The 25,618-nt window shown below is 34.4% G+C and overlaps 2 protein-coding genes across 2 annotated transcripts in view; one reads left to right on the top strand and one right to left on the bottom strand.

Annotated features, from left to right (window-relative positions):
- Positions 1-7,472, top strand: part of LOC118643957 (probable ATP-dependent RNA helicase DDX60) — a 114,573-nt gene extending 107,101 nt beyond the window's left edge. Inside the window, exons 35-36 of the mRNA XM_036282270.1 lie at positions 7,202-7,264; positions 7,364-7,472. Of these exons, the coding sequence (XP_036138163.1) occupies positions 7,202-7,264; positions 7,364-7,472 (172 nt within the window). The remainder of the gene's footprint in view (positions 1-7,201; positions 7,265-7,363) is intronic.
- A 2,619-nt stretch (positions 7,473-10,091) lies between these two features.
- ANXA10 (annexin A10) overlaps positions 10,092-25,618 on the bottom strand; it is a 54,636-nt gene continuing 39,109 nt past the window's right edge. Inside the window, exons 7-12 of the mRNA XM_036241408.1 lie at positions 18,789-18,842; positions 18,601-18,694; positions 17,801-17,896; positions 15,483-15,541; positions 12,198-12,320; positions 10,092-10,397 (exon numbers count right to left, since the gene is read on the bottom strand). Coding sequence (XP_036097301.1) covers positions 10,329-10,397; positions 12,198-12,320; positions 15,483-15,541; positions 17,801-17,896; positions 18,601-18,694; positions 18,789-18,842 — 495 coding nt within the window. The 3' untranslated portion in view covers positions 10,092-10,328. The remainder of the gene's footprint in view (positions 10,398-12,197; positions 12,321-15,482; positions 15,542-17,800; positions 17,897-18,600; positions 18,695-18,788; positions 18,843-25,618) is intronic.

Here is a 25,618-nt window from a genome sequence, read left to right on the forward strand (position 1 = left end):
TAATGTTCATTGTGCTCTGGCATTATAACTTATGAGGATAATATTAAGATGCAGTAATTTAAGAAGAGTCATGAAGATGTATCTTACTTGGAACTATTTTTAAATGTCACTTATTATTCTTATTATTGAGGGGAAGTTCACATAACATAAAAGTAACTACATGAAAGTGAACTGTTTGGCAATATTTGGTACGTTTGTAATGTTGTGTAACAACCACCTCTATCTATCTGCTAAACATTTTCCTTAGCCCAAAGGTAAAATCTTTACCATTAACAGTAACTGCCTTTGCCCATCCTCTGGCAACTATCTGCTCTCCGTCTCTATAGATTTACCTCATCTGAATACTAAAGTAAGTAAAATCATATGTGATCTTTTATGTCTGACTTCTTTCATTATAATATTTCAAAGTTGTAGCATTATCACTTCTTATAGCTGAACAATATTCCATTGTATGTATATATACAATTTGTTTATCCAGGTGATTAACATTTGGGTTTTTTCAACTTTTGGTTATCGTGAAGAGTGCTGCTATGAACATGCATATACATGTATTTGTTTGAGTCCTTGTTTTTAATTCTTTTGGATATATTTGTAGGAGTACAATTGCTGGGTCATAGAATAACTCTATATTTAACTTTTTGAGAAACCACTGAAATATTTTTCACAGCAATTGAACCATTCATTTTACGTTACCACCAGCAAAGGACAAGGTTTCTATTTTCTCCATAATCTTACCACATATGTTATTTTCTTTTTTTAAAAAAAGTATAGCCATTGTAGTGGGTGTGAAGTGATAATTTCATTGTAGTTTTGATTTGAATTTTCTTATACACTGATTATGTTGAGCACCTTTCACCTTTTCATGTTATGAAAATATTTATATATTCTTTGGAGAAATGTGTATTCAAGGTTTTTGCCCATTTTTTAATTGTGTTGTTTTTGGTTTTGTTCTTGAGTTGTAGAAGTTGTTTATATATTTTGGATAATAGACCCTTATCAGGTATATGATATATAAATATTCTCTCCTTTTCTATAAGTTATCTTTTCATTTTCTTGATAATGTTCTTTGATATGCAAAAGTTTTAATATTGATAAAGTCTAATGTATTCTTCCATGTTGCTAATGCTTTTGGTGTCATATTTAAGTATCCATTCACAAATCCAAGGTTATGAAGATTTATCCCTATGTTTCCTACTAAGAGTGTTACAGTTTTAACTCTTATATTTTGATCATTAATTTATGTTAGAATAAATTTTGCTATATGATATGAGATAAGGTCCACTTTCATTCATTTGCATGTGGGTATACAGTTGTCCCAACACCATTAAAAAAAAGAAATTCATTTCTCACTGGATAGTCTTGACACCTGGTCAAAAATCAGTTGGCTATATAGATATGGGTTTATTTCTGAACTCTCAATTCTATTTTATTAGTATATAGATCAATCTGTATGCTAGTACCACACTGTTTTACTATAGTTCTTCAAATAGGGGAGTGTGAGTTTTCAAATTTTGTTGTTTGTATTCAATATTTTTTCAGCTATTCAAGGTCCTTTGCAATTCCATATGGATTTGAGGATTGTCTTTTCCATTTCTGCAATAAAGAATGTGGACATTTTGATAGGGATTGCAATGGATGTATCAGCACTTTGGATAATATTATCATATTAACAATAATAAGTCTTTCAATCCATAAGCATAAGATGTCTTTCAATTTTTTAGGTCTTCTTTAATTTCCTTCAGCCGGGTGGTAGCTTTCAGTGTACAAATCTTTAACCTCTTTGGTTAAATTTATTTCTAGGATTTTATTTGCAATTGTAATTGGATTTTTTCCTTGACATCCTTTTCAGAAAGTAACTTGCTTGTGCATAGAAACAACTAATTATTGAATATTGATCTTGTATTCTACAACTTTACCAAATTTATTTACTAGATCTAATAGTTACTTTGTGGATTCTTTGGGATTTTCTATGTATGGAATCATCATTTCTGAATTAAGAGAGTTTTACTTCTTTTTTTCTAATTTGGATGCTTTTTTTTCCTTCTTCTTACCTGATTACTCTGGTTAGTACTTCCAGTAAAATGTTGAAAAGCACTGGTCAAAGCAGACATCCTTGTTTAGTTCCTCATCTTAGGAAAAAGCTTTCAGTCTTTGATCATTGTGATATGAGCTGTGAGATTTTCCATAAATGTTCTCTATAATGGTGAGGAAGTCCCCTCATATACCTAGTTTTGCTGGGTATTTTTATCATGAAAGGACTTTTTCAAGTGTTTATTCTGCATTAACTGAAGTGATCACATGGCTTTTTTCCTTTATTCTATTAATATGGTGTATTATATTAACTGTTTTTCTTATGTTGAATTTTTTCCATCCCTGGGATAAAGTTTACTAGCTCATAGTGTATAATCTTCTAAATATGCTGCAGGATTCAATTTGCTAGTATTTTGTTGAGGATTTTTACATCTATATTCATAATGGATAATGGTCTGTAGTTTTCTTTTCTTGTAATATCTTAGTTTGGTTTTGGTATCGGGGTAATGTAGACCTCATAAAATGAACTAGGAAGAGTGGCGTTAATTATTCTTTAAATGATTGAATTCAAATGTTAAGCCAGCTGGCCTGGACATTTTTGTTGTTGGGGAGTTTTTGATCACTGATTCAATTTCTTTACTTGTTATAAGTTTTATTAGGTTTTCTATTTATTTTAAGTCAGTTTTGGTAATTTTTGTACTTCTATGAATTTGTCCAATTAATCTAGATTATCCAGTATTTTGGTGGAGAGTTTGGTGTTCATAGTACTCTCATATAATTCTTTTTTTTTCCCTACAGCATAGATAGTAATGTTCCTGCGTCTACTCCTGATTTTATTTATTCACATTGTCTTTGTTTTTTTTCGTTGTTAGTGTAGTTAAAGGTTTGTGGATTTTGCTGATCTTTCCTGAGATTCAATCTTTGGTTCATCGATTCTCTTTATTATTTTTCTATTCTCTATTTCATTTATCACTATACTGATGATTCTTTTTATTTCTTTTCCTCTGCTAACTTAGTCTTTAAATCATTCTCCTTTAACTGTCAGTGGGCACACTTTCTTATTTCTTTTCATACTTCAAAAAATTTTTTTGTTTGAGAACTATTCATTTTGAATATTATAATGTAATTCTGGAATTTTCTTCCTTCTCAGGGTTTGTTTTTGTTTCTAGCTGTTGTTTTGCTTAGTGACTTTTCTAAACATTTTTTTTAAGTCTGTATTCTTTATTATTTGTGATCTCTGAAGTCTTTATTTAGTTTGTATTCAGCTAATTTTGACATTTTTTTTTTTTTTTAACACAAGAAGGGAGGGAGGGGAGGAGGGAGGGGAGAGAGAAGAATGAAAATAAAATGTCTCCCGATTTTTGCAGTTTGGCTCAGTGTTAGGATACTCTTGTCGACACTTAGTCCATTTACAATTCTGCCTTGCCCTTCACTTCCTGCTTGCACTAATTGTGGAGACTAGCCAGAGGGTCTTCTCAGATCTTTTCTGAGTGAACGTCCTACTCTAGGCTTGAGCACTGTTTCAGTATACTGGGTGCCTTTTCCCAGATCTTTCTCACAGGTTTTCATTCCTCAGTTATGTTGACTCAACTGTAATCCTTTGCCCTAGGCAGCCGCAGTGGTTCCACTGACTTTCCATTTTTCCTTCCTAACTGAGTTTTAAGCTGGCAAAACAAAGACAAGTGCCTCACCTCAGTCCTTTACACAGCTCCCAGACAGGTTAGGACAGACACATGACACATTCCTTGTTAATAAGGTCAGCTCTGCTCCCTCCGGGACTGGGGATCAGGGCATCCTGGGAACACAGGCTGCCCTATGTTGGAAGGAGGGTGGGGGAAGGGCAAGAAGTGATGTCAAGCTTTCCTACCTTTTCTAACCTTTTTCATGATTTAAATTAAACCTTTGACTATTTCCCAGAGTTTTGAGAGAGCTGATTCTGACCGTTTCTGTATCTATCTATCAATCTATCTATCTATCTCTCTCTCTCTCTCTCTCTCTCTCTCTATCATCTATCTATCATCTATCTATCTATGTATCTATCTACATATTTATGTATGTATGTATGTATGTATATCTATCATCTCTCTATCATCTATCATCTTTCATCTATCTATCTATCCATCTATCTATCTATCTATCTATCATCTTTGTATGTATGCATGCATGTATGTATGTATGTATCTATCATCTATCTATCATCTATCTATCTATCTATCTATCTATCTATCTATCTATCTATCTATCTATCTCTTTGTATCTATTATCTATGTATGTATGTATGCATGCATGTATGTATGTATCTATCATCTATGTATGTATGTATGTAACTATCATCTATCTTTGTATCTATGTATGTATCGATCATCTACCTATCTTTCATCTATCTATCTATCTATCTATCTATCTATCTATCTATCTATCTATCTATCATCATGTATCTTTTATCTATCTATCTATCTATCTATCTATCTATCTATCTATCTATCATCTATCTTTCAATCTATCTTTCATCTATCTATCATCTATCTTTCATTTATTTATCTATCTATAATTTATCTTTCAATCTATCTATCATCTATCTTTCATCTATCTATCTATATCTATCTATCTATCTATCTATCTATCTATCTATCTATCTATCATCTATCTTTGTATGTATGTATGTATGTATGTATGTATCTATCTATCTATCATCTATCTTTCAATCTATCATCTATCTTTCATCTATCTATCTATCTATCTATCTATCTATCTATCTATCTATCTATCTATCATCTATCATCTGTCTATCTTTCACCTATCTATCTATCTATCTATCTATCTATCTATCTATCTATCTATCATCATCTATCTATCTATCTATCTATCATCTATCATCTATCAATCTATCATCTATCATCTGTCTATCTTTCATCTATCTATCTATCTATCTATCTATCTATCTATCTATCTATCTTTGTATGTATGCATGTATGTATGTATCTATCTTTCATCTATCTATCTATCTATCATCTATCTTTCCTCTATCTATTTATCTATCATCTATCTTTGTATGTATGAATGCATGCATGCATGTATGTTTGTATGTATGTGTGTATGTATGTATGTATGTATCTATCTATCTATCTATATCTATCTATCATCTATCAATCTATCTATCTATCACCTATCATCTGTCTATCTTTCATCTATCTATCTATCTTTGTATGTATGCATGTATGTATCTATCTTTCATCTATCTATCTATCTATCTTTGTATCTATCATCTATGTATGTATGTATGTATCTATTATCTATGTATCTATGTATGTATGTATCTATCTATCATCTATCTTTGTATCTATGTATGTATGTATCTATCATCTACCTATCTTTCATCTATCTATCTATCCATCTATCTATCATGTATCTTTTATCTATCTATCTATCATCTATCTTTCAATCTATCTTTCATCTATCATCTATCTATCTATCTATCTATCTATCTATCATCTATCTATCTATCATCTATCTATCTATCATCTATCATCTGTCTATCTTTCATTTATCTATCTATCTATCTATCTATCTATCTATCTATCTATCTATCTATCATCTATCTTTCATCTATCTATCATCTATCTTTGTATGTATGTATGTATGCATGTATGTATGTATCTTTCATCTATCTATCTATCTATCTATCATCTATCTTTCATCTATTTATCTATCTATCATCTATCTTTGTATGTATGTATGCATGCATGTATGTTTGTATGTATGTGTGTATGTATGTATGTATGTATGTATCTATCTATCATCTATCAATCTATCTATCTATCATCTGTCTATCTTTCATCTATCTATCTATCTATCTATCTATCTATCTATCTATCTATCTTTGTATGTATGCATGTATGTATGTATCTATCTTTCATCTATCTATCTTTCATCTATCTATCTTTCATCTATCTATTTTTCATCTATCTATCTATCTATCTATCTATCTATCTATCTATCTATCTTTGTATCTATCATCTATGTATGTATGCATGCATGCATGTGTGTATCTATTATCTATGTATCTATGTATGTATGTATCTATCTATCATCTATCTTTGTATCTATGTATGTATCTATCTATCATCTACCTATCTTTCATCTATCTATCTATCTATCTATCTTTGTATGTATGTATGTATGCATGTATCTATGTATCTATCTTTCATCTATCTATCTATCTATCTATCTATCTATCATCTATCTTTGTATGTATGTATGCATGCATGTATGTTTGTATGTATGTGTGTATGTATTTATGTATCTATCTATCTATCATCTATCAATCTATCTATCATCTGTCTTTCATCTATCTATCTATCTATCTATCTTTGTATGTATGCATGTATGTATGTATCTATCTTTCATCTATCTATCTATCTATCTATCTATCTATCTATCTATCTATCTATCTTTGTATCTATCATCTATGTATGCATGCATGCATATATGTATCTATTATCTATATATATGTATCTATCTATCTATCATCTATCTTTGTATCTATGTATGTATCTATCTATCATCTACCTATCTTTCATCTATCTATCTATCTATCTATCTATCTATCTATCTATCTATCATCTATCTATCTATCTTTGTATGTATGTATGCATGAATGTATGCATGTATGTATGTATCTATCTTTCATCTATTTATCATCTATCTTTCATCTATTTATCTATCTATCTATCTATCTATCTATCTATCTATCTATCTATCTATCATCTATCTTTCATCTATCTACCTCTGTGAAATGATGGGCCCTTGCAGCTGCCTGTGCTGTATTTTTAGTGACATCACTTAAATTTGACACTCTTTTCAACATATGTAAAATACTTAAATGTGGTAGTAATAATGTGCTACTATATTAAAAGAACTGCAAGTCATAATTTTTTAGATAAATGCTTATCCTGTCTACTAGTTTAGTCAATTTAGGAATAAAATGAGCATAGTAAAGTACTGGCTGTGAAGGACAGAGAGTTCTCTGCAGTCTTTCCATATCTGTTTTTATTTTGCTTGTGGAAAAGTCAGCAATTAGGTGGTCATTTATTATTTCCTTTACTTTAGATTGACAAAACACCAGAAACACATTATTCCTTTAAATATATCTTTGTCTTTTTTTCTACAGGTTAAATATGGGAGATGCTTTTCATCTTATCAGAGATTTTGCACTTACTGTTCAGTCTATCAGGTATAGTAAACATTTTTGCATTGAAAGATCATATAACCAGCTAAACACCATTAAGTAAAAATAACAATGATAATAATATGAACACTTAATCTTTTACAGGATTTCACTGAGTGAATTATATGATGATGAAGATGACAATGTTGTATTAGCATTTAAACAACTAAGTAAAACATTCAGATCAATCTTAGGAAGAAGAGCATTAGACTGAATGTTAAACACTACCCAAGTACTGTGCTCCTAGGAAACAGAGATGATCAAAAATGTTTCTTGCCCTTTTGTGTTTCAGGAAATGGTTTACTGCAAAGAACCACCCTTTCTTTTATGACTCCTTGTTTACCTATGACAATCCTCAACATATCCTCCCAATCTTCACTTTTTGTCTCATAAATGATTAGCTGAACTGTTGTCAGTTGACAAAATACCTGCTTACTTGACTTGCCCAACTTTGGTCTGGCTTCTCCTATCCCCACAGGTCCTGGACCCTTAATCCACCCTTAGGCTCCTCCTGAAAACTGCCTGGAGGTATTCTCAGATCAACTGTCCCAGATCAATTGTCCAATCGCAGATCAACTGTGACTGGGAAGGTCAACGAAAGACATTCCCAGATCAACTGTCCAATCATACCACACATTCACACCATTCCATCATACCTGATTATTTCTAGCCTTGTTTTCTTATCTCTAGAAATTAAAATTCTTTTCTGGCTGACCTTGAAGACTGCTGAAAATCTCATAGGCAGAGTGTTAACATTTACCACTTACCCCTTTCTCTATTGCAATAGGCCTCCCCACTTATTGCAATAAGTGTTTCTTTTTAAAATAAAATCTCTCATTGTTTAAATATGGATTTGTTTATTTGATTTTCATTCTGTGCCAAAGAAATAACAATGTATAGCTAAAGTATAGATTTCACAATTTATTGAACAACTTATTGAAAGATGTCCAGTGAGGAAAGTTTTTATTTAAATATCTAAATTCTCATTAGGAATTCTAACAATATTTTTCTTCTGCTAAGAATTTTAGCTTGTACAGTAGCTATGCCAAATGTCTCAGACAATTACTACTTGCAGCTTAAAATGTGACAATATTTTAAAAGATAAAAATCAAACCCAATTTAAAATAATATCATACACCATATCAATGAGTTGAATTTTTTAAAATTTTATTTCTTAATTACAGCTTATATTCAATGTTATTTTGTATTAGTTTCAGATGTATAGCATAGTTTTCGACAATTGTATACTTTACAAAGTGATTCTCCTGAAATTTCAAGTATTCACCTGACATCATACATAGTTATTACAATATTATTGACTATATTCCTTATGTTGTACTTTGTATCTCTGTGACTATTTTGTGACTACCAATTTGTTTTGGATCCCTTCACCTTTTTCACCCAGCTCCCCAACTTCCCTCCCCTCTGGCAACCATCAGTCTGTTCTCTGTGTCTCTGAGTCTGTTTCTATTTTGTTTCTTCGTTTATTTTGTTCTGTAGATTCCACATATAAGTGAAATCATATGGTATTTGTCTTTCTCTGATTGACTCATTTCACTTAACATAAGACCCTCTGGGTCCATCCATGCTGTTGCAAAAGGTAAGATTTCATTCTTTTATGTGGTTGAGTCATATTCCATTGGACATCTTGAGAGTAATGTCAGAAGTCTGAAATGTCTCATGTTGTACCCAGTCATTGTGTGCTCAATGTCCTGTGTCATCCCTCCTGTCAGACGCCAGATTCTGAGTACATTTTTCATTTCTCCTGAGACCAATGGAAACAGATCTGTAGGAAGTGGGCTACAGACAACTGAAAAATGTTCCATGTAGAATAAAGCACTTCTATCTGTTCCACCAGTTCATCTAGTTTTATTGCAGATATGTCCTCATTTTTCTTGTGTGACCTCATTAATCACTGCTTCCTATGATCTCAGTTTCTGTGTTTCCCCTTATTTCTGTTGGGAGCATCTGTTGTGGGCTCATCAATCCATATCTCTGCTTTTATTCTAGGTTAGATTGTGGCATCAATCTAGATTCTCCCCCAAATCTGACCTCAGTGAGGTTGGTTTTTTTTTTGTTTTTTTTCTGCACCTAAGTTACTGAATGTTGAGAGACTTATAGGACCAGGCTGTACTGATGGCACAAGGCATATAATAACTTTCAAAAGACTTTGATGCTGATATTACGAAGCAAAAACAAAAACAATGGGCAAGTGGTTGGTTAGGCACCAACATTAAAAAGAAAAAATAGCTGGAGATAAATTGCCATTACCAGAATAATTGTCAAACACACACACACACACACCTATTTTTACATCTAAGTGTCTGGCACATCTAAGCCTGATAAGCATATACCTGACTGCATTTTGCTGTGTTGTACCTTTGTTTTCTTTTTTTTTTAATTCTTTTATCTTCACCTGAAGATATGTTTATTGATTTTAAAGAGAGAGGAAGGGGGGGAGAGAGAGAGAGAGAGAGAGAGAGAGAGAGAGAGAGAGAGAGATATGAAAGGGCAACATGTATTGGTTGCCTCCCATATGCACCTCAACTGGGGATCAAACCCACAACCTTTGGTGTACAGGATGATGCTTCAATCAACTGAGCCACCTGGCCAGGGCCAGGGCACTTTTATTTCCTTTTAAAGGTGGCTTTATATGTTCACTTTAGCTTTACTGCATTTGTACAAGAGTTTTGAAAATTCTTCTAAGGGGCATGGCCACACACTGTGTTTCCATTGACCTCCAAAGCATGCTAAAGACAACCATAAGCAGAGTCTCTTGTTGTAGACAGTTGATGGCTCACATTTAAATATAATTCAATTTAAGGCATTATGCTTTTTATTATTCCATTATACACAATTTACTAAATTGTTGATTTAGATAATAAGTAAAAATCCAGTCTGCCACAAATGTATCAAGAGTTTTCTTTGGCTTAGAATAATTTTAAAGATAGAAGAGAAAATATGATTCTCTAGTTTCGTTAAAATGCTACTAACAATGCATTTTCATGACAGAATCTATATTTGACATGTCTGAAGAGGAGGGCACAGACCTCGCAAACCTTCCCTTGATTTAGTAGTCTTCTGCATCCCCAGCACAGATGGCAAGCAAAGCTTTCTCATAGTGCCCTGAAGCAAAATGCTGAAAGAAATAATGTATTTGAAATAGAACGTCACAATATTTCTAAAAAGAAGTGCAACTTCTCTGAACTGCAGTATGAAAGACCCATGAGCTATTTATTAGCTTTTCCAAAAGTATTTATTTTTTCATTGAAAGATTTAATCTATCCTTAAAACCATTCCCAGTGGAAGTTGTTGAAAAATAATACCATGGTCAATAGAATGGGGTTTATGTAAATTTGATTGAACACTAATGTATTTTTATAAGAAGAATAACTTAAAATTAAATCTTCTTCCTAGCTTTAGAAAGACATGTCCTAATATTATTGCTACAAATCATTAGAGTCTAGAGGGAAAATTGACAATATGCCTTAAAAAGACTTCTAAATGTTTACATTCACTAGTGAAGCAATTCTACTTCAAGAAATGTATCCTAAGGAAATAATGATCAATTATTGATGAACATAAAGATTTGTGCTAAAAATATACACCATAATATTATGCATAATAGTGAAACATTAAAAAGCAATATAGAATAATGTGGAGTAGTTTGTGTACTTTACAACTTATAAAATAAAAATACTCCTTTAAGTAGTAAAACAGTAATATTTTTATATATATATTTTAAAATAAAGCACCTAAAACAAATTTTATTATGATTATCTGTGATGGACAATTAGGATAACTTTTCTTCTTTTGATGACCTATAATTTCTTTCTTTTTTTTTTTTAATCCTCACTTGAGGATATTTATTTTTCCATTGATTTTTTTTTTTTTTTTTTGGGAAGTAGGGAGGGAGGGAGAGAGAGACAAAAAATATATCGAATGTGAGTGAGACACATCTATTTCCTTGACTGGGAATCCAACCTGAGACTCTTTGGTCCGCGGGTTGACACTCTAACCATTGAGCCAAACTGGTCGGGGCTATAGTTTCTAAATTTTAAAAAACAACAATTGTAGTGAATAAATAGAATTCTAAAACCTATCTTTGTTAAGAATCAACCATGATATTAATGTTCTCTTATGCAATATCATGTCATTAAAATTCACTGCTTTAAACCCACATAGTAAAGTGGCATTAATATGTAAATATTAGTAGATTTCGAGGTGACTGTGATTATTTGCAGTAAATGTATCAGAATTAGTTTATTCATTTAGAAAATGAGTCATAACAATGCATTTCTCAATGAGAAATGTTTATCATCCCTAAAAGTTTAGAGTTTTGAAGGTGGATGTAAGGAGACGTTTATTAAAGAAACACCAATAAGATTTCTTTTAACTGGTTCATCAACTCTTCCTTTAAAAAGCCACTTTGGCTACCCAATAATTTTTGCTTAGAACACATGAAAGAGGAATGTGATCTGTAATTGATGTGAAGGGATTTCCTCAGTTAGCATTGTTGATGCTCTAAATGCGTCTGAGGTACTGAAGTCGATTATCTGTCAGCTTATTTCACTTTTTAGATTTCACCATGAAGTTATTTAAATTAAAACTCTTAACCCTGGCCAGTTTGGTTCAGCCATTAGAGCATCAGCCTGTGGACCAAGGAATCACGGGTTCAATTCTGGTCAAGGGCACATACCTCGCTGCGGTTCATCCCCGGCCCTGGTCAGGTCATGTGACATGGAGGCAACCAGTCAATGTGTCTCTCTCACATCAATGTTTCTCTCTTTCTCTCTCTCTCTCTCCCTCCCTCCCACTCTATCTGATGATAAAGAGAAAAATAGCCTCAGGTAAGAAATAAAAAAAACAAAACAAAATTCATTTCCATTTCAGAAAGGACAAACTATAGGTCAAAAGAAATCATGTATGAGAGACTTACTTTGATATCATGGAAGAGGGATTTTCCATATCTCTCTTTGTATTGTTTTCTTATGGTCATCAGGTCTATTTCACTCCTGGCGATAAGAATCCTGATTAAAGTTTTATTATGGAAACCAAAGTCCTAAAAGACACAGAAAAGGGAAGAAGAAAAGAGAGAGGGAGAGAGAGAGAAAACAGTACTTTACAGTTAATCTGTCTAAAATAGACCCGTCCCCTTTTCTGTAGCAATGTGCTCTTCTTCGTGTAGCCCTCAGACGCTGGCATCACCTTCCGGGAGTGCCCAGGTCGGATTCTGACAGGTACACCCATGTAGTGAGGTCCTCCACCCATTCTACTTTGTCCTCTCTCCTTTTCAGTGTCACCGTGTTGATGCTGGCCCCTATCATTCCACTCCGGTTCTGCATTTTCCAGCCCTGTCAACCTTCACACACTGTGTTAGAACATGCAAATCTTAGCATGTTCTCTTGCTAGGTAACAGTTCTTCTTGGCTGGCTGGAGGGCGGGGAGTGTGGGGCCAGGTGGGCGGAGATTTTGAACTCCGTCTGTCAGATAAATGTGGGTCTGTCTGACACAGCAATTACATTTTTGTTTTATAGTCTATTACTGAAAATGGTAAAAGTAAAAATTCCAGGTACTTGAAATGCTTGCTGATTTAGGCTCAAATACCAAAAAAACAAAACAGCAAACAAACAAATCAATGTTTGTGTACTAGCTTCAGAAAAGATTCTGTTTTACAAATACATTTTAAATTGTTTTTTCAAGTGGAGTAATAGTGACATCCAGTGGCCAGTAAGCATAAACTAATATTTGATGTGTGAGTATTGTCAGTGTAGACCCACTAATAGGCTTTATCTAATTCGAGGTGACCAAAATGAATGATCTAACCAAATGTCCATATGCGACTCCTATCATTCACTGGAGAAAAACACAGACAGAGATTTTCTTTGGTTAGTGGTGGTGAAAACAGCTCTTGACCAACGTTTTACATTTAAGGGCCTCATATATCAAAGATTTGATTACTTGAGGAATAAATATATAATCCTCCTCTTTACCTTCAAACCATTTGGGGTTACACACACCTCCCTTTTTGCATTGCAACACACAGCAGGGGTACAGTTTTATTTATTATTAGAATAAGTAGCCCTCACTTGGGCATCAATAGGATCAGTAACTGTCATTATGTTCCCCTGGTCACTCACAAATGAAGCTTTATTCTGTTGGAGAAGAAAACTGTTGGAATCATCCAATGGTATTACCCAGAACATCATTTTATATAACTGAAATAAGTCAAATCAACACTGTGTGCTTGGAAATAGAATAAAAGAGCAACGAAGAACAGTGGGCATTTGATCTTCCTCCTGTGTTCTGAGAAAACATAGGTTCTTGTTCGTGAATAAAAAATACTCTTTACACATGATATAGAACAGAAATATTCTTGACAATTAGCCTACTATCCCTGTATTGTGGCTACTTTTAAGAAGTTTGTTAAATTTTTTTGAGGCTAAAACACTCTGATGATTAAAATCACTGTACTAGTGAATGGTTTTAAATAATTTTCACTGAGTTTTCAAGGCTTTGACATATGTATTATGATTTGTATCAGACCGTTTCTTTTTCTAAATATATTTCATGCACATAATAGATAAGGTGTGAATTGTCTCAGGCATTTAAGTGTTTGTTTCTTTAAAAGTGAGTGCACTGCCCTGGCTGCTTTGACTCAGCGGTTGGAGTGGTTGGAGCAGTTAGAGCATAGGCCCTCGGACCAGAGAGTCCCGGGTTCGGTTCCCGCTAAGGGCACGTACCTCGGTTGCAGTTTGTCCTGGGCCCCTGTTGGGGTTGTGTGGGTGGCAACCAGTCAATGTGTCTCTCTTACTTCTATGTTTCTTTCTCTCTCTTCCTCCCTCTCTCCCTCCTGCTCTATCTGAAGATAAATGCAGGAATGTCCTCGGGTGAGGACCAAGAAAAAAAAAAAGTGAATGCACCAGCCCTGACTGGTGTGGTTCAGCTTATTGGGTGTCCTCCTGTGCATTGAGGTTGCTGATTTGATTCCTCGTCAGGGCACATGTCCAAGTTGCAGGCTCCATCCCTGGTAGGGGGCATGCAGAAGGCAGTTGATCTATGTGATGCTATCACATCAATGTTTCTCTCTTTCTCTTCGTCTCCCTCTCTAACAGCCAATAAACTATTTTTTTTAATGAATGCACCAAAGGATATGAGATTAACTAGCACACTAAACTATGAAAAACATTCTCATTTAATTACAAGAAGAGCTTTAGAGTTTACTGCTGTCTAGCTATCTCTTTTTAAGTATAATTTTTAAAATTTTATATTTAAAAATAAGCACTGATGCCCTGGCCAGCATGGTCCAGTGGTTAGAGTGTTGGCCCTTGGACCTGAGGGTCAAGGGCACATACCTGGGTTTCAGGTTTAATCCCCAGCCCCAGTCAGGGCAAATGTGGGAGGCAAGCAATAGATGTGTCTCACATTGACATTTCTCTCTCTCTCTCTTCCCCCTCCCTCCCTTCCACCCTCCCTAAAAATCAATTGAAAAAATATTCTCGGGTTAGAGTTAACAACAACAAATATACAAAAGATAAATAGAAATACCATTGACATTTCTGACTTTATTTTGTGTTTTTAAACTTCTGTAGCAATGCTTTTATGGGGAGTTTGTAACATTTTGACATCTTCTGCATGATGCTCTATGTTTTGTACTTGCGTTAAGTATGAGGTTGGGTTGTTTAGCAAGATACAAAAGCATTTGGGCCCCAGATGGGTAGCTCAGTTGGTTGGAGCATCGTCCAGCGCACCAAAAAATGTTGGTTTCAATTCCTGGTTAGGGCACATACCAAAGTTAGCAGGTTAGATGGCCGACTAGGTCATGTACAGGAGGCAACCGATCCTTGTGTCTCTCTTTCTCCCTTCTCTCTCTTTAAAATCAGTAAACAGATCCTTGGGTGAAGATTAAGGAGAAAAAAGCATTTGAATTTACCAGTTTGATCAGTTGCTAAGAGACACTAAAACACATGGAGATGGGCCCCAAGGAATCACATTTCTTACGTTCCTCAACTTGATACAGAAAGCAGAGCATTACTTTCATTTGATGGGTCTCATTTTGGTGTATAACACATTTTTCACTGAGTACATTTTGTTTTAAATAAGTATATTTGCATACAAGTTTAAAAATGAAAATTAATGTTTAAGTAATGGAAGTAAAACTAATACTTTGAGGAAGCAGACATGATTTCTGTAGAAATTTTTAAAACATATGGATCATACTTACATGGATTGCACTATATAGTCTATAAGCAAAATAGGCTGCTTTGTCTCGAACACAGAGAACTACACAAAATCAGAGAGAGAAAAAAGAAAGTTTGAGAGTGACAATATATATTTTCAAAATTTGAGAAGCAATGAGCACTTTTTTTTCTGTTACAATCCTGGAAAGGTTTTTGTGAGTTCTATGTCGGATCTCTCATTATACACTGTATTACAACTTCAACATTTAGATTACTGGTAAAACCACAACCAATAAAGCATATGAAGAAACAATATTATAATGATTAATTCGGATTTTTCATTTATTTCTGTCTCTTGGAACTCTCTTTTTTCCTTCATAAAATATATCTTCTTTATCTGAAAATTAAATACATAGAGCTTCAAAGAGACCCAAGTTACCATCACTATTACTGTAGAGTTTAATGGGACATAGTCCCATGCAAATGGTTCATCTTCCCGAACACTGTTTTTAGGGTGTAGATTTGTGACTAGCTCTCAGGTCTCTTAAAGAGAAAATGTGTGGACAATAACTGATCTATACCAGTCTTAGAAGTCATATAATAAAACTATGATGCCCAGCAGGTGTGGCTCAGTGGATTGAACGTCATCCCATGGACTGAGAGGTCCCGGTTGATTCCCAGACAGGGCACACACCCGGGTTGCAGGCTCAATCCCCAGTAGGGGGCATGCAGGAGGCAGCCGATTGATGTATCTCTCTCACATTGATGTTTCTATCTCTCGTTCCCTTCCTCTCTAAAAAAATCAATAAAAATATAAAAAACAAAACCATGATGGCATTAAAACAGCCTAGAGTCTAGTCAGCAGCTGTTCTTGATGAAAATCAGTTGACGATTATAGATATTCAAATTGTTTATTTTAATAGGTAAATAAATTAGTAAATGAATGAGTGAGTCTCTAACTTCTAGGCAAAATAAAATCATCATAACAGTGTTTTCTCCATAGTTCAAATAACTTAGACTGCGACCATGCCTTCATCTTCTACTTTTCTTTATCACTGTGAACCCCATAAGCACTCTTGAGTTGCTATTAGAACATCAGTGCCTTAAGGACAAGGACTTTCCTTGCTTTGGTGGTGGTTGCTTTACTGTCCCATCTGCAGTGCCTCAGTCAATGACCAGAATAGTAAATACTCAATAAATGTTTATTGAGTGGATGAAGGAAGCAGTTAAATTGTTTTCTGTTATTTCTATTGTCCACTATTTTCTGTCTCGTGCCCACTGCTGTGTTGGTGGCTGTGGTCTAGTGGAAAGAGAGCTATCTTGAGATTCAGACCACGGAGGTTCTAGTTATAACTTTGTCGCCAATTAGTTGATTGTCTTTGGAGTAGTCCCTTAACTGACTTAGGCCTTGTTTGTAAAATGAGGAGTTTTGATGTGTTTATGTAATTATAAAATCATGTTGAACGTTTGCTGAAATAGATGCACCTTATTCTTGGAAGAATACATAGACAAATAGTCATATTTTGTATAGTATTTTGGAAATTCCATAGAACCCACCAAACCTTTTTATGGAGGCCTTGCTTAAAACTCCTTAAAATTCTGTTCTCTCTCAGCTTTTATGCCCATGTACGTCTGTGCCACAATATTCACTTATTCAACAATATTTGAGTACTTGCTGTATGCCTTCTATAGGCAGTAAATCACAATGGCCCCTCATTTGTAGTCCTTGCAACATGTGCTCTCCGGACATAGCATAGCACAGAGTAACCCATGGCTAGTTCATTGCAGTTTTTATGGATAGCTACCACTGTTTTCCCCTTTATGGAGGGATACTTTTTTCTTAGGAAGGTATACCTCTCTCACAGTAGCCTGAAGAAATCACTACTAAAGTAACAACTTTGCAAACCTTTTGTTTTATAATAAGACCTACCCCTAAATGCAAATTTATTAGACGTAGTAACAAAACACTTTTCCTCATGGAAAAAAAGAACTCACATTGCTAGCATTTATCTGTTCTTTAACAAGGTGATGGAAGTCAGTAGAGATATAATGAATTTAAAGGTGTGAGATCCCAATGACCTGAGAAAGAGCACTTGAGAATCCAGTGTTTCCTAGTATGAAAGTTGAACCAGCTATTAGGGAAGGGTGTTTGCTCATTAAAGTTACCAGGTTGCCAGCTGATGCATTGTATCAGTAGTTGATGTACTTTTCCTCTATAAAGTTAACATCCCTTCTAAATAATTAAAGTCAGGAGAAAACGACTCAATCAAGAGCTTTATCATGCATCTTTAATGTAATCAGAGCCAATCAGCAGGTGTTGTGGGATACAAAGTCTGCTGTACACCAAATAAATGATACTTACCTATTGCAACTAACAGCTCTTGAAAGTATCCATCGTAACATTCATTAATGGCATCTACTATGTCTTGCCCAGAAATATTTTGAAATTCTTGGAACACTTTAACAAATAGAGATAATTCAATAAAATGTTATAAATTTGTAAATATAATGCATTTAAAATACAGATATTGATCAAATTGTTCTACATAGTGAAGGAAAATAAAGTATGGGGTGGGAGTTGGGTTGAAGTAGGCCATCTTTTACAATTTTTATAGATTTCTGTGTGTTTTATATATGTAAAAAAATAAAAGAATTTTTTTAAAAAAAGAAGAGAAACACAAAGGTACAGAAGTTTGGGGAGAATTGAACCAAGTGCCAACTAATATGAGTGCAACTCTAAGACCAATACGGCAGCTTCACATAACTCATGATGTGAATAATAGTGATCTTGACTCACAATAGACTGATTAAGCTATGTTCACTGTATTATTTTCAAGAGAACATATAATATGCCTAGTAGTAATTAGGTAATATATTTGAGTAAGTTCTCCATCAAAAACAGAGATGTTTTTAAAGTTTCATTATTTGAAGGTTATATTTAGTTATTGGAAAAAAAATTATAGGGAAACTTTATTCCTTAGTAATGTCATTAGATGAGGCATAGCTCCATAAACTTAATTCAAAATCAGTACCTTTGAGATAACTGGCTTTCTTCCATTTACATGGAACAGTCCCCTCCCACCCCTATTTTTTCCAGTTAACTCCTTGCTTCCTATTATATCATCAGTTAAGTATCTGAAAAGAAACCTGATTAATAATTACCCAGCCACAGCTGCTGGTAACTCTTGTTGCACAGGATCATTTGTAGCATGGTTTTGTGTTCCCCCGTTTTCTGCTGACAGGCTTCCCACAGGACCTGAAACATCACACATGCAGGAAGTAGCAGCACAACCTCCAGACCCGTTTAACAAAGGTTCCTTACACTTATGCTGGGAGCTGGTTCTCTTTACCATTGCATCCTGAGCAGCCATAGCAGGGTCTGCATATCCTTCCTCTCTGCTTCCCTGCAAAATAAGCACAGGTTATCCTTTGTAACTGTTCTTAATCGATGATTCACTCGAATGATTGGGACAAGCTCTGAATCACAAACACATTGGTAACTCCTAAAAGAATTCTACCATTATTTAGAGTTAGCCTTATAGTTCTTGAATTCCTTATGAAATATCTTTTCTTAAAATGTGGGTTCTTTTTGTTTCAGTTATTGTTGTCTTTGCAGCAGTGGTAATATTTCAAAGATGTTGAAAAGTTTTCCACTTTTCCAACTTTCTTGTATCTTCTTCCCCATCAAAAAGAGTGTCCACTGCCTGGCTGTGGCTAGAAGAGATGGGCTTTAACATTGTCAGAGTGAAAATGCACAGAGAAAGAATGAGTTAATATGCAGTCTCTGACTCATGAAATAAGATATATGCAACAAGAAAATAACCATGAAATCTAAATTTTGTGGAGTGATACTATTTTGTAATTTGTTTCATCCCCATCCCTTTATCATATAAAGAACAGACATGCCAAATTGACCTGGGAAATGTCCATTTCAAAATAGGAGGAAAGGAAGGCTAGCCAATGCAGGACCTTCTGTTTCCTGAGTATTACAAGGATAAGAAGGGAGAGAGAGGTGGAAGAGATGAGTGATCAGTTTATTTAATCATTCCTTTGGATTGAAATCTAGAGAAAAAGTTTTTTCCTTCTGTTTAAATATATAATCTCTGCTGAGAAAACACCGAGGATGAAGTGGTTTCTGCTCCTATCATCTTTCCAGACTCAGGAAAGGGCCACCTTGCAGTGATACAGCATAACTAGGCCAAGGGTGGTGCTGAATACAACTCGATTGAATTCATCTTAATACCTAAGCAGCATGAATGGGTCCACAATTTCTTATCTGCTCAGGATGGAGGAACTGTCATGGTAGCTGAGAACCTGGTTGAGGAGTTTGACAGATGAAATTGTTTATGACCATGGCAAGGACAGACTATTCCAGGAGCCAAGGGCTACATGGTCAGTCACCGGGCTGGAAATGCATGAGAGACCCTGCTAGACCTTAGAGGATTCTTAAGCTCCAGGGACAGCAGCAATGAGGCCAAACCATCATGGCTGTGACCAAATGGACACCAAAAAAAAGCTCATAATTCATCTACTGTATGGTTTGACAGGGGACACTGAGAAACACTCACATCCTGGATATCTACTCTTCATATGCTGCATGTCAAGAGGTGCCCAGAACTGCCATTCCGCAGCTGAGATGAGCAAGGATGCAGGAAATAGCTTGATGATCTGAGGACACTAGCAACCATCTGTTGCCAAGACATCTCATAAACCACACACATCTCCCTACTAATGCCTTCTTAAAGAGAAGGAGAGAGGAGAGAAGGGCCAGAAATCTGACAGCTAAGGATTTAACTCAATAAACCTATAAATGAGATTGACCATGTACTCTCATGTTGACTGTTCTACGTATTATATGGATTAAATTTGCCATATTAGATTAAATATTAGATTTTTTTCCCCTTGCTAACCAAAAGTTGGAGGCATATGAGAAAGATCAATTTATTCATAGTGATTTTTTTTTTGTGTGTGAGTAAATTTGTAGCTCTGGAAATTTAATATGTTTAATTATACTCAGAAGCTATATATTATTTAGAAAAGTACAGCTAAGGAAAAATTGATTGAGCTTATCAGACACATTTCTTCTGCGTCATTTCATTTGCTTAAAATATCGGGTGACTAAGAATACACACATGCAATTCTTATTTTTAAAATCTGTGTATTTATGGCCTGCCAGTGTGGCTCAGTAAATGAGTACCGACCCATGCACCAAGAGGTCGCCAGTTCAATTCCCAGTCAGGGCACATGCCCAGGTTGTGGGCCAAATCCCCAGTGGGGGGCATGCAGGAGGCCATCAACTGATGTTCTCTCTCATTGATGTTTCTATCTCTCTCTCCCTCTCTAAAATTAATAAACAAATAAACATTTAAAAAATTCGTATATTTATGTATATAACTGTGCTTTATACATGTATTAGTAAGGAACAGAAGACAACATTTAGAGTAAACATACTGTTATTAAGTGGTAAGATCTGGGTGTTATTTTATTTTTAAATCATGGAAGTGTTGAGATATAGGGACCTTAATGATTATATAGTTTTCCCCCTTGAAGATAAAAAATAAATGGGCTTATAGATAGTAAGTGAATTAACCAAGTTCTGATTGTTAGAAAAAGATGATATCCTATTTCAGTGCTATTTCTGTCCCTGGGGTTTGGTTACTATACTCTTAACCTAAAGAACTCATTATTTCAGACAATCTCCCTGGTCACTCTCTTATGGTTTTAGTTTACACAAAGCAAGAAATGACTAAAAGCAATCAATATACTATGTCTTCTATGGATATATGCCATTTATGTGTGTCTTTTTATTAATTTTTTGTTTTGTTTTATTTTTAGAGAGAGAGGAAGGGAGAGGGAAGAGAGAAACATCCATGTGAGAGAGAAACATCCATCAGCTGCCTCCTGCACGTCCCCTGCTGGGGATCGAGCACACGACCAGGGCATGTGTTCTGACTGGGAATCAAACCAGGACCTCTCAGTTCATGGGATGACGCTCATAGGCCATGAGTATGCTGTTTATTTAATAACATTAACTTACCATAGTAATTCTTCATCTAATTTGACCTATCAGTAGAATTTGAAAAAACTGATCACTTTCTCCTCCTTGCCACACATTCATCACTGGACCTCCAGGATTGTCACTCTCTTTTCCTTTCTACTTCACTGGTTAGTTCTTCTCAATCTTGTGTATTGGTTCCCCTTTTACTTTGCAACCTCTTACTGTTGGAAATGCACTACTCAGTCTTTGGTCCTGTTCTTGTCTATACAGTCCTTCTCTTGTTAATCTCAGCCACTGTGTGGCTTTAAATCATTCATGTTTTCCTAGTGATTTCCAATTAAACTATAAAGCTATGTAAACATGTACCCTTGGGATGTTATGAGAAATATTTAAGAGTTTTCTGTAGTTCTGTGTATGTTAATTTTTTTTTGAAAGATAAAATTTTTGGATATTTAACTTGGAGTGGTGCCTATCTGTTTACTTCTTTGAGTCCTTAATTTCCAAGAACTCTTTAAGAAGACTGATGGATAAAAAGGATGTGAATAAGTAAGTTTGTGATTTAGCTTTTTCCATCAAGGCAGAGTCAAGCTGATTTTGTCATATAAAGAAAGCCTAAGATGTAAATGCCAGAAAAATGGCATACATGAGTACAGAATTTGGATTAAGGGCAAAATAACAATGTGAAAGGAAGAAATAAAGAAAATTAAAATATAGCTGAAAATATTTGGAGCAGGTAAGTAGACTACAGATGATCACTGGAGGCTTTTGGCAATCACATCCCCAGGGGCCTCACTGTACACGTCTGAGAAACTGTCCCCAGGAGAATCCTGACAGCAAGATGAGGAGTAAGCATCCAACTGGGTAGTTTCCATTCTTTCTCTTTGTGAAAACATTCATCATCTTCAGTGTGATTTGCACATATTGATTAATTAATCTCTGAGTGTCTCATTTTTCATTATTTGACAGATAATTAGATCTCCTATAAATCTAGTTTAATAAAAGCACACTGGAAGTGTTGTGAGCCAGTTTAATGATTGGCATTCATTTTCAAGAAGAACATGTTCTGGTTGAGTTGTTACCTTATTAGAAATAGCCCTGTAGGAAAATGCTCTATAGATAAAGTGAAAGATCTTCTCTCCCAGAAAATATGACAGTAATTTTCAGCACTTTCCATTTCATGAACACCTTTAGGTTCCAGTGTCTAATTTTCTCAATCTGTTAATTCACAAAAAGAGGCGTGTCTTCATTTTCATGGTGCGAAAAAGATGAAAACTGTGGACAGTCTTTCCTTGGGTTCTGAAAGTCACCATGCAGAGGGAGGTAGGCAAAGTAATAATACTAATCGAAGCAACTTAGAATATTTGTATTCAGAAGGCATTGAGAGAATGGGTTTATATCCCTTAATTTAGAGTGTCTCTCTCTAATCTGAATCACAAAAAGGTTAAATAATAAATCTAAAGACATACAACTAAATTATAACAGAGCCAAGAGAAACAGATATCTAAATATATACCTTGTTGTTTTACAGAGACAGTAGAGAGATAGATAGATAATAGATACATACATACATACATACATACAGACATACAGACATACATAGAGAGACAGACAGACAGGGACAGAGGGAATAATAGTCGTAACTAGAAGGTAGAGAGACCTGATTACACTGCAGCAACCCTCAGTTGTCTGGTTGAAACTTAATCAGCTCTAAATTTTACAGCCCTTTAGGAGGGAATTTTATTGTCTTTTTGTAAAAGATTTAGATAGATTCTCTGTGAAATGGTATACCCCACAGATAGTGGTCAGGAGAAGAGATGGACTTTTTCAATTTCCTGATTCACTTTATATCTACTTCCAATCTTCTCAATTTATTGATCCAAATCCTAAAACAAGAGTTCCAAATTGAAGAACTATTAATGTAGAAGCTAGGAGTCAGTGGAACATCTTTAAAATATTTAAAATTTTAAGATAAATTATACATTTTATGAATTATCATGGGACTTTTTGATTTTTATAAAGGCAAATATTAAGGGAAATTGTATGAAGAAACATCTTTTTATAAGTTTTTTAACTTCTATTTTCTATTATGAATAATGTAATTTCTATTAAATATGTATTTTATACATGTAAAGTGTGTTTTAAATTTTAAAGGAAATGCATTGTGAAGCTTTGTAAATATATAATGTTTAAGTAAATCTCATTAATTTTCTTGGCTGCTGATAAAATCTGTCTTTATTTACCCTATTTTTTTATATTTTATGTGATAGGAAAATTTTATTACACTGAAAAGTATTTCAAGGTTAAACACACACACACACACACACACACACACACACACTTAAGATTCAAACTTAGAAATTTAATTTAACAAGTTATCCTTTATTTCATAAAGTCTCAATACAAATTAGGTGAAACCCAGTGATGAAATAAGTTGTTGTTATTTTAAAATATATGTGTCTATGCAGACAATACTATTATATATAAAAATACACATACTTATATATGTTATCAATAACAAAGCATTATTATTTAATTTCAGAAAAAAGAAACTGCAATTATGAATAAGATTGATTGCCCTATATATCAAGGGAAAACATTATTCTATTGTTTTTGTTCCCTCTTCTGATTTATTTTCTCTCATGTCTAATTTTCAGACGTGTGGTTTTTTCCCCGCCCCTGAAATATAAGAATGTTTGCTCTATAAAAATACACAGATGTCACTTTAAGGTGGTTTATAGCTCAACTATTAAGGAGGTACAGAGGTTCAAGGGTTATTTGTCTATTGGTCATTGACATTTTACCAAACAGAAGTAGAACTGGAGTGGAATCAAATGGGGTTGGAGGTTAACTCAAGTGAACAATGCAGGTATAGTGTACTAGTCTGTTTTCATATTAGCCCTTTCGAGCAGGAAATGTGTAATGTTGGGCAAGCTTTTAACCCCTCTGGACTTCAGTTTCCTCATCTCTCCAAGGAAGAGATATAGCCAGTTGGGTTTCCTGGGAAGGTGACTCTGAGCTGGAGATCAGCACACTCTTGTTTATTACGGAAGGTGCTTGTGGTCAACACTAATGGAAGGGAGGGAAAGGGAGCAGACTTTGGCAGGAGAAGCTGGACGGGTACAGTCCTACTGGAATACTAAGTAGTCCTAAAGAAATACATTTTCTTACTAGTAGACAATTTATAGTTTTTCTTCAGTAATTATAATACATTTCAATTTGGATATTAAGAAAATGAAAACTTGTCAGATATCAGAATGCAGCTCATACATTTACAATGAGATTATTACCTTTACTCTTCTATTAACAACAATACGTACACCTATGTGAATTTCTTACTGGAAACGTTTGTTTCAAGTTATGTTATGTAGCATCATTACTTGTAAATTAAAAATTAATGACCTTTCTACCTTGAGAGAATGTTTTAATAAAATTAATCTTGTGGCATTTAAAAGTTAGAAAGTAGCCCTGGCCGGTTTGGCTCAGTGGTTAGAGCGTCGGCCTGCGGTCCAGAGAGACCTGGGTTCAGTTCCCGCTAAGGGCACGTATCTTGGTTGCAGTTTGTCCCCCACCCTGGTTGGGATGTGCGGGTGCCAGCCACTTGATGTGTACCTTTCACGTCGATGTTTATCTCTCTCTCTTCCTCTCTCTCCTTCCCACTCTATCTGAACAAAAAATGAAAAAAGTGTCCTTGGGTGAGGATAAAAAAAAAAGTTAGAACATATTCCATTGATATGACAAATGAGATTGTTTTTACTATAAATAATACTTATTAATTTTTCTCTATATTGACTTCAACTTCTCTCACAAATTAAAATAAGCTTATTTCTACAACTTACACAGAACTTAAGTTGGGCTATAAAAAACAAAACTATTTACTCCCCACTAATGTTAGAATCCTAGATTTAGAATCCTCAGAATAGGACATGATTAATTGAGATTGGTGATATGGACAGTTTATGAGCCAAACCATGCAAATCCGAATCAAATCAAATCAAAACCAAACACAATAAAGCAATTTTTAATTTTTTAAATTAAAAATTTAAAATTAATTTGCTTAATACTATGCCACCTCCCCTCCCCACTCCCAATTGAACAATTTGAAGGAATCTAATCAGAGCAAATTACCATTCTCCTCAACTTGGGGCAGTATATACTTGGCTTCCTCAATAATGTTTTCTTTTG

The sequence above is a fragment of the Molossus molossus genome, unplaced genomic scaffold, assembly GCF_014108415.1.
Source record: "Molossus molossus isolate mMolMol1 unplaced genomic scaffold, mMolMol1.p scaffold_m16_p_4, whole genome shotgun sequence".
Lineage (NCBI taxonomy): Eukaryota > Metazoa > Chordata > Mammalia > Chiroptera > Molossidae > Molossus > Molossus molossus.